Genomic DNA, 10,145 nt, shown 5'->3' with positions numbered 1-10,145 from the left:
GCTCCAGCCCGGACGCGCCGCGCGCGGCCCCACGTTTTAGTTCCTTTCTCCCCCGAGCGCCCCTCTACACCCTCGCGACGCACATGGCCCCCGAGAAGAATACTTCTATTTGCAGCCTCTGCGGCTCTCCCGGCCACGGCGCCCTTTGTTGAGAGGTAGATTTTGATGAAACGGGGACGGGTGCCTGAAATCGGGAGCTGCTTGGGTCAAGTGGCTTCCCTCCTCACCCGAAGAAAGGGCTTTGGAGGGGTTTAAACAGCCAGAGAACGCCCCCATTTTATAGGGACGGGTTGCTTGGGGGGCCGCGATCCCGCCAAGGTGGATGTTAGGCTGAAAGGAGCCCGAACAAAAATGTTATTAACTTAAGTTGGAGGGACACTTGGGTGAATTTAGATGGCTTGTAAGATGGCGGTTCCCAGTTGTTTCCAAGGTCTCCTGCGTTTGTGTTTAAAATGGTAAAGTTTTCAAGGTGTTATTTGTTGAGAGTGTCGGATAAGTTCTTCGAATATTACTTGGGAGGTGCTCAATGGGAAGTGGGCATTTCAAATTTGGAGCTTTTTTTGGAGTAATGATGGTGAGTGGACATTAGTCTTGCAAGAGGTTTCCTCTTTTTCCTTTTTCTTTTCCCCCGTCTCAGAGACTACAGTTGTTTTTTTTTTTTTTTCCACCTCTAGTATGGGATGCACTTAGAACCATGATTTAAGTCTACAACGTTTTATAGGTTTTACTAAATGTCAGCATAGGTCATGTGGTGAAGAGATGCTTTGGAGAAAGGAGCACTAAAAAGTTGATGGCATATGTTTATGCAGTCTTTTGGGTTTGACAGCCATGTAGCACGATCATTTTCCTAGAGATTTACAGTTAATAATTGGAAGTAAACAAGTATAGAGACTTTGATCATTCCCAATTGCAATAAAAGGATTTAGTGGGCTTAGTGGTCACGGTTCAGTATCTGAAATAGAAGCGTGTATTAATCCCTTCCCAGAAAGTAGGCAAAATCCTGGGCATATTTATTCAAATCCAAATGTAGGTTGGTGATGCCTAGAATGTTATGTGTACTTCAACTTATGTTTTATAGGAACCTTAACCCCCATGTTCTGGAAGCATAAGCCACACTAAAGTCTAGAAACTTAAGGATGCCAATTGTTAACAGCATATGCTAACTTAAGATTATATTAACATTTGAGTTTTTTTTAAGCAGAATTCCTTTGAGGTTGATTTTATGAGCAAATTTATAAAACTTTAAATAATTAAGTTCATTTCCATACATCTGCACCAAAGTGCAGGTTTGAAATAACCTACCTGTATAAACTTACACCTAGTAACAGTATCTTTAAAGCCATTAAGCCGCTGTGTATGCATGTGTGTGTTTGTATACACACACGCTTCTGTAAGAAAATTGAGCATTTAGTTGTACTTAAGTCCATTAATGCTCTACCATTAAGTTCTTGGATGTGCATTCAGAGCCCCTAAAAGGTGAAATTTTCCCTAGGAGTCAAGTTAACCCCAACTTTACCCATACTTGTATTAGGCTGGGAGCCCCAACTGGGGTTATGGAGTTCATTTGCATTTCTTAGACTGCAATAGTCAAGCTGATTGTTAACATAAGAACTTGCTTCTGTTTTCCTTCATTTTGACATGACTGGTGTTAGGCCTCCAACTAAACTGACTGCGCCAACTAAGTATGTTATAATGACAAGTTTTAACTATTGAGTATTTTTCCGTAGTATGTTTGGTGCCTTTTTGCTTGCTTAACTGGCAGTTTCTGTGGTGGAACCTAGAAGGTTTTCCTTTCTAAGGTGCAAGAGATTGTTTCTGAAACTCTTATCAAACATGTCAGATGTTTTGGAAGTCTTTATTAGGCTGCCAGTGCTTTCAAGTGGTATAAAAAGATAAAGAACTGATTCTTACACAAGAAACAAAGTGATACTTACTAGCACTATAAATGGTTATAGGGTTGTGGCCAAATTCTTCTGAATTGAAGTAAAGGAGTTGTGTGAATTAAGACTTAAGATGAATTTGAGAGGGTTTTGGTCAAGTACGTGAGACTTAAATCTGATTGTTTTCTGTCTTAATATTTGTGTTTGTCTGGTGTTGGTTTTATATAGAGGAAAAATTAAGGCAGCTGTTTTTATTAATGCCCCTTCCTGAACTTCAGGGTCCGGTGGCATTAGCATGATGTGCTTTCACATGGAGACAGAAGTATCACCTTGCTAACTATGTGTCTTGGAAAGGTCCTGGTGTTTCACAAGGAGAGTTTTCTTTCAGAACCAAGAAGACTTGTCTTTAATCACCAAGTACAATAGAATTAAATATTGCTACTCTTTAGGGACACTGCTCCACCCACAACTCCTCTGTAACCCCACTTAGATTTATAGTAACAATATGTTGACAATATTCCTCTAAACAAATCTTCCAAAGATAACTGAGGAGTCACACATGATGTTTTCTGGTTGAAGTCACTGGTTGCCACTGTGGTCACTTTTCATAAAAGAGGCTTTGTTTTATTTTTACCATTCTCCCCCGCCCCTTAGTACTCCAAAGCTTTTAATTTCAGCCATTGAGCTGTGTTGAGTAGTATTTCCCTCTTCTGCATTGAAATTCCCTGAGAATTAAAACCTCAGATGCATCTTCAAGTTTCACCAGTTCCTAGATTTCTATTCAAGGCAGCTTTGAGAATGTGCTTCAGAGAAATCTGGAAGCTTGGTCTTATTTCAGATTCTGAAATGAATGAAGTGGGAGTAAGAAATGCATTTTTCGAGCATGCTGCACGAAGTAATTGACTTCCCTTATTGTCCACTGGTGTATTGTTGCTGACAGTTCCCCCCGCCGCTCCCTCCCCCGTGACTTTTCTATAATATATGATATCTGTTGGGAATGTCATTTCACTGTGTGGAGGTTTGCTTGGAGGTTAGGCTGGTTTTTCTCCTATGGATGCTCAGGGCTGACAAGGTGTTGATTTAGCGTTGGGAATGGGCTGGTCACATGGTTCTTTAACTTATTGTCACCTTCGTCGATTCAAGTAGTTTTTCTTGTCGCCATCCAGCATAGTTCAGGTAAAACACAAGGCTTTGTACTCGCCTCCTCTGCGGTAAAACAGATTTCAGTTTTCAGCCTTTCCAAAACTTTCTATCGCTCATCTGATCTGCAGAAGAACTTCCTACTAGGGAAGAAAGCATTAAAGAGGTTCATTTCAATAAACATCTCTGCAATTTGAGCCCTGATGGTTTCGGGCTAAGTGCACAGTTGGCAATTCTCAAAAGATCCCTTCGTGAAAATTTTGACCTAGTGATTGCTAATTGGAGAGACCCAGTCAAGATCTGAAAGAAGCTCTTCGCGCCGAGTCCACATGGAAACAGGCCCCCAAGAATGTCCGAAATGGCCGAGAGTGCGGTTTGCATTTTCCTTTACCACTTCACGCTCCAGGGTCCCCCGGGCTGCCTACCGGGTCGCCCTGCTCGGGATCCTGCTCCCCAGCGTCAAGGGGCCTCGTGGGGCCGCCCCACCCCCGCGCCGCGCGCCCGCACCCCACCCCGCCCCCGCGCCGGCCCCGCCCCCGCGCCGTGCCGGCCCCTCCCCCGTGCCCGCCGCCGCCGCCGCCCGGCAGCCCCGCACGCCCGCCGAAGCTCCGGGCTCGGCCCGGCTCCGCGCGCGGAGTTGCAGCGGTGGCCGGATGCCAAGTGTAAGTGTAAGTTGCTATGGAAACCCCGACAGAGGCAAGTTCCGAATCCGGAGCGAGACGGAGCCCCGGGCGCCGCCGGATCCGCCCCTCGCATCCCGGCCCCCGGGCGTCCGCGCGCTCAGGCCCCAGCCCGAGGCCGACTCGAGGTGCTTCTCCTGCGGCCCGAGCACCCAGCTCCGGAAATGCCAGGGATGCAGATAGAGCAGAATTTGCTTTCCCTTTGTATCACGTCAAAACGTGCCAGGTTCTGGTGGCTGGAACCGCCTAAAACAACCGGAACCCCTGGGAAGCAGGGGCATGCTCCTGGATTTTCGATCGAAGAGCCATAAGGAAGTTTTACGATAAATTTGGAGTCCTGGAACAACCCCTCGCGGTTGGTAAATATCTGCGGGGAGTGTGTGGCGTCTGCAGCAGCCGTGGGGCTGCTGGGCTGGAGGACAAATGGAAGAAAGCGACCCGAATACTCTCAGCTCCCAGCCCCCACCTCAGACCTTTTCTTCTCCCTCCTGGAATGACCTGAGGGACCAGATATTACTTTTCTTGGATTCTTTTTCACCTTTTCAGTAGAATTGATCGAGGTCTGATCTGTGAATTCCTTATGTAGAAGACGTTGGGACAATCCTGCTGTACAGTGTTAAAAATGCATTTTATGAACTCCTCCAACATTTCAGAGCGTATGGTTCCTGGGAGTTGGAGATAATCTCGATTCTCTTTCTGTGAATTATAGCCAGTATTACTTTGTCTTGCAGGATCTTTTATCAAGCAGAAATGCATCGAACAACCAGAATCAAGATCACGGAGCTAAATCCCCACCTAATGTGTGTGCTTTGTGGAGGGTACTTCATTGATGCCACAACCATAATAGAATGTCTACATTCCTGTGAGTACCAAGTTTTAGACCTTTTTATGTCGTGCATATTTAACATCTTGTCCTGTAATTTGAACCCTAACAATTCTGGCTCTCCTTAAGAATGCTGGTGCAAAGTGAAGAAGTTGTTTTCTTCTCTTGTATTTAATGACTTTTTTGTTAATGCGTATAATAAAATATTATTGTGTAAGTATTCTCAGGCTATCAACTGAGTTTGTTTAATTATAAATACCTTTTGGCAGTTACCATTTTGTTACTACTAGTTCCCTGTTTCTGACACTGATTTTATTGTTTAGCATATAATTCCTGAACTGTAAAAAATGTATGTTTTTACTTCTAGTCTGTAAAACGTGTATTGTGCGTTACCTGGAGACCAGCAAGTATTGTCCTATCTGTGATGTCCAAGTTCACAAAACCAGACCACTACTGAATATAAGGTAAGAAAATGTTTAAGAATCATTGTTTGTAATTTTTATTGTAATTGAAGTACTTAATAAATTATAAATCTATACATAAATATTCAATAAATTGTTGAATTTATTGTTTATTTCTTCACACAAAATTTACCCTTCAGTCCCCATCTGATATACATGTTTTTTACAGGGTAGCCCCCTTCATTTCTTGGCCATTTTAATGATGACTAAATGATTTTGAGTTTTTTTAACCATCTTTTAGAAATCGAATTCGTTTTCCATTTTTGCATTGCTTTATTGACCTTGTGACAGGCAAGAGTGAACGTGTTTAAACTGCTTCCATTCTCTCTTCTTTGTTCTCTTTCATATTAGCTAGTTTGGTCATTTGAAAAGCACACTTCTCTTAGAGAAATGTGAAGAATTTATTAGTGAATATAAAATGAAATATTCTACTAATTTAAGACAGTGCTACCACATAAAGAACTTTTATTCCCATAATTATGTTGATGTAGTTATAGACAGTGTCACAGTCAAGTTAAATACTATAACACAAAGAAAACAATGTGTTGCAATGTATGAACATTATAGTTTTTGCTATATTGAAAATTTATTTTCTAATTTATTCTCTCAGGTCAGATAAAACTCTTCAAGATATTGTATACAAATTAGTTCCAGGGCTTTTCAAAAGTGAGTAACTTGCTTAAAAATAAACATTTTAAAAGTATTTACCAGTTTTACCTGCTATACCAAATATTTGTCTTTTTATTCTCTTTAGATGAAATGAAGAGAAGAAGGGATTTTTATGCCGCTCATCCTTCAGCTGATGGTAAACTCTTTGGAATGGGAAAGACATTTTATTTGGAGGGAGAACTTATTCAGTAATTTATTAAAACTAAGTTTAAAGTAGAGTTCCATGCTTCTATGTATGTAATATTTCATTTAAATGTTTAATTATTAAAAATTGAATTTTAAAATGTCTTTATAGCTGCCAATGGCTCTAATGAAGATAGAGGAGAAGTTGCTGACGAAGATAAGAGAATTATAACTGATGATGAGATAATAAGTTTATCCATTGAATTCTTTGACCAGAACAGGTAAATTCTTTAGGAAATATGTTTTATACTAATATATTTATTAGATACATTGTTTGCTTAATAAATTATTTGTTTTTTAGATTGGATCGGAAAATAAACAAGGACAAAGAGAAATCTAAGGAGGAGGTATGTTCCGTGGACAAAAACACATAGTTTAGATTCTTTATGAGAGTGTATGTTCCCCTTTCGAATATCCTAGGGTCAGGTGATGCTATCAAATAGAAGAAAATCATCATATTTGATGTTTTAGAGTTGATCTATATCTGATAGTTAATAGATGGAATTTATATATGATTATTATTATTACAAAATATTTTCAGTAATATTTAATACTTTGATATACTGAAGGAATCTGTTCATCTAGTATTTATAATCATTGCACATTCAAAGTATAGTTGAGAACAGTTGAATCTCAGCTTTGGTGTTAGTACCTTTTATCATACTCAGACATCTATCTAATTGACTTTAAAAAAACAGGAATTTAAAAAAATTAACTTTTCTTAAATATGCTTTTAGGTGAATGATAAAAGATATTTACGATGCCCAGCAGCAATGACTGTAATGCACCTAAGAAAGTTTCTCAGAAGTAAAATGGACATACCTAATACTTTCCAGGTATCTACTTTATGGTTTTCATGCAGTTGATGTAAATCCTTTTTTAAAAAATTCAGTGACCTTTTTCTTTTTGCATTCTAAACCCAAAAAAGCAACATTTTTTAAAAACTGGGTACTTTATTTGAAAATAGCTCTTTAAATGTTTGGTATGGATCCTGTTTTATGCTATGAAAGCAAATCCCTTAATGATTTCAAGAAGTTTTTCCTCATTTGAAGTTCCAAGAGGGATTCTTGCTTTGTCCAAATGTTTGGAGAAAGTGTTTTTTAAAAATGTTTTTGTTTTTTTTTAATCATTTTTGGATTATATTTAGATGATCAGAAAATCTATATTCACCATAATTGTTTGTGATGCTTAATAATTGAAGTGTTGTTTATCAACAGATTGATGTCATGTATGAAGAGGAACCTTTAAAAGATTACTATACACTAATGGATATTGCCTACATTTATACCTGGAGAAGGGTAAGTAAGCATACCTGATGCTCATAGATTATTTTGGTAAGCTGTACATTAAGATTAAGATCTAAGACTGATTTTTTTCCCCCCTCTTAACTTTGTAGAATGGCCCACTTCCTTTGAAATACAGAGTTCGACCTACTTGTAAAAGAATGAAGATCAGTCATCAGAGAGATGGACTGACAAACACTGGAGAACTGGAAAGTGACTCTGGGAGTGACAAGGCCAACAGCCCAGCAGGAGGTATCCCCTCCACCTCTTCCTGTTTGCCCAGTCCCAGCACTCCAGTCCAGTCTCCTCATCCTCAGTTTCCTCACATTTCCAGTACTATGAATGGAACCAGCAGCAGCCCCAGCGGTAACCACCAATCTTCCTTTGCCAATAGACCTCGAAAATCATCAGTAAATGGGTCGTCAGCAACTTCATCTGGTTGATACCTGAGACTGTTGAGGGAAAAAAAATTTTAAACCCTTGATTTACATAGATATCTTCATGCCATTACAGCTTTATAGATGCTAATACATGTGACTATCGTCCAATTTGCTTTCTTTTGTAGTGAAGTTAAATTTGACTATGAAAGATGGACTAGATGTGATATTCATATGGACGTTAATGGAAAAGAAAGATCATTTCTCAAAAGAATTAGTTTCAGAGAAAGCAGGCAAGATGTTTTTCTGTGTTAGGACCGATGTGAAATGGTTTCTGTCACCATTGTTTGGATTTGAAAATCTTCTGCAGTGGATATAAACATTGGGCCGTAGTTTGTTAATCTCAACTAACGAAACCTCCATTACATCCTCCTTGATTGTTCTTGTTATTAAGCTGTTTTGTGAACCTGTAGAAAACAAGTGCTTTTTATCTTGAAATTCAACAAATGGAAAGAATATGCATAGAATAATGCATTCTATGTAGCCATGTCACTGTGAATAACAATTTCTCGCATATTTAGCCATTTTGATTCCTGTTCGATTTTTTACTTCTCTGTTGCTACGCAAAACCGATCAAAGGAAAGTAACTTCAGTTTTACAATCTGTATGCCTAAAAGCGGGTACTACCGTTTATTTTACTGACTTGTTTAAATGATTCGCTTTTGTAAGAATCAGATGGCATTATGCTTGTTGTACAATGCCATATTGGTATATGACATAACAGGAAACAGTATTGTATGATATATTTATAAATACTATAAAGAAAATATTGTGTTTCATGCATTCAGAGATGGTTGTTAAAATTCTCCCAACTGGTTCGACCTTTGCAGATACCTACGTTTGAGCCTTATCAGCATAGAATATTTTTAACGTGGATATCTAATTCTAACTTCTGTTCCATTGGAAGCAATTGGCATTATTGTCACACGGATTTTTCTCTAGTAATACCTTTTACTTTTAAAATTAATTGCTGCATTAAAGGAAAACTTTTCACTAAGGGATTTGGAAATGCTGTCGTCATTTCCTGTTGCTTACGATGGTAATTAATGTGTTTTTAACATGCATATTGATCACTGTAATTCTAAGACCGATTTTGAAATAAGCCAGATTGCTGGAGAAAGAAAATTTTTATCTAAAATTATTTTAATATGTGGCATAGTGGAAATCTCAAATTTAAGAATGGCTTTTACAATTATAAACAGTGGAATATACCCTCTCTGTAACGTCTGGAAATAGAAGCAATTTATTGTGAGCTTCTACAGGTAGTTTTTAAATAGAGTGAGCATGTTGAATTTAAAATATGAATATGTCCCCCCAAATTTTCAGATTGTGTTTTGCTTTGGTCGAACTTGGTGTGTGTTCATCACCCATCAGTTATTTGTGAGGGTGTTTATTCTTTATGAATATTGTTTCATGTTTGTATGGGAAAATTGTAGCTAAACATTTCATTGTCCCCCGTCTGCAAAAGAAGCACAATTCTATTGCTCTGTCTTGCTTATAGTCATTAAATCATTACTTTTACATATATTGCTGTTACTTCTGCTTTCTTTAAAGATACAGTAAAGTTTTATGAAACCACAAAATACATATATTTTTATTTTGACCTAAATTTGTACAGTCCCATTGTAAGTGTTGTTTCTAATTATAGATGTAAATTTAAATTTCATTTGTAATTGGAAAAAATCCAATAAAAAGGATATTCATTTAGAAAATTGCTAAGGCTTTAATAAAAATTTGATATGAAAAGCACAATGTGCAGAAGTTTTGGAAACCCTGTTGTGGATTACACCAGGTAAAGGCTAAAGAACATCCATTGCTGTCTTAGTGATGTTGCTGAGAGTACATGCTTTGTTGTATAATTGCTTGAAAGCCCAATGGAAAGATGTATCTGTTTATTTACTTTATAATCTTTGAAGTAAAAGTTACTCATGTTTGCCAATTTTGGTGAATTTAACTTATTTTTCTAGGCTTTTCTTCTCAAGTGTTTCATGATGTTATCTAAGACAAGAAAAAAAAGTTAATGAAAGTTTCAAGTGATGTTTTTACTTTGGATATGACCATGTATATAAAAAATGAAAAAATATTTTCAAAGGCTAAAAACTTCAAGTGCTAGTGGACTGTCATTTGACTTAACACAAAACCAAGTTGTAGGACCAACACAGAACTCAAAGACTTTATGTCTCAACTTTTTATGGATTTTTGAATTTACTTAGTAAAATATCAGATACTGCATTTATAGCTCACCTAACACTATTTTCTCATCCTTGAAACCATGTCCATTTATTTTGTTTGAAAGAGGAATTTTCCCCCAGTCAATGTGAAAATTGCTTAAGCTTTAAAGGCTATTTCAGCTAAAATTTGTCTTTAAATAGAAGAAAGACTACAATGTTTTTTATTCTCTGTAACCAGCCATCACACTTGACAATTAGGCTTTAAAACTTTTGCTAAACTACCACTTAAAATTTCAACCTTACAAAAACCCATAGCTGCTAACTTTGTAACTCTTAGTAGTCAATGCAGGAAACATGAAAAGTCCGCTGTAAGTTTGGCTGTTGCTTCTGAAAAGTATTCTGGGATTCTACACCACAA

The 10,145-nt window shown here is 37.9% G+C and overlaps 1 protein-coding gene across 2 annotated transcripts in view; it reads left to right on the top strand.

Annotated features, from left to right (window-relative positions):
* The window catches only part of BMI1 (BMI1 proto-oncogene, polycomb ring finger), a 10,655-nt gene extending 1,160 nt beyond the window's left edge, over positions 1–9,495 (top strand). The window contains exons 1-10 of one of the 2 annotated variants that reach the window (XM_040248583.1): positions 40–155; positions 4,432–4,562; positions 4,891–4,987; positions 5,595–5,650; positions 5,739–5,789; positions 5,949–6,057; positions 6,138–6,183; positions 6,574–6,672; positions 7,054–7,134; positions 7,233–9,495. In XM_040248583.1, coding sequence (XP_040104517.1) covers positions 4,451–4,562; positions 4,891–4,987; positions 5,595–5,650; positions 5,739–5,789; positions 5,949–6,057; positions 6,138–6,183; positions 6,574–6,672; positions 7,054–7,134; positions 7,233–7,562 — 981 coding nt within the window. In that variant the 5' untranslated portion in view covers positions 40–155; positions 4,432–4,450 and the 3' untranslated portion in view covers positions 7,563–9,495. Of the gene's footprint in view, positions 1–39; positions 156–4,431; positions 4,563–4,890; positions 4,988–5,594; positions 5,651–5,738; positions 5,790–5,948; positions 6,058–6,137; positions 6,184–6,573; positions 6,673–7,053; positions 7,135–7,232 lie in introns of those variants that run through there. The other variant, XM_040248582.1, reaches the window with a different exon arrangement.
* The last annotated feature ends 650 nt before the right edge of the window (positions 9,496–10,145 follow it).

The sequence above is a fragment of the Oryx dammah genome, unplaced genomic scaffold (genome assembly GCF_014754425.2).
Source record: "Oryx dammah isolate SB20612 unplaced genomic scaffold, SCBI_Odam_1.1 HiC_scaffold_10, whole genome shotgun sequence".
NCBI lineage: Eukaryota > Metazoa > Chordata > Mammalia > Artiodactyla > Bovidae > Oryx > Oryx dammah.
This window is presented reverse-complemented; position numbering and strand designations above follow the sequence as displayed.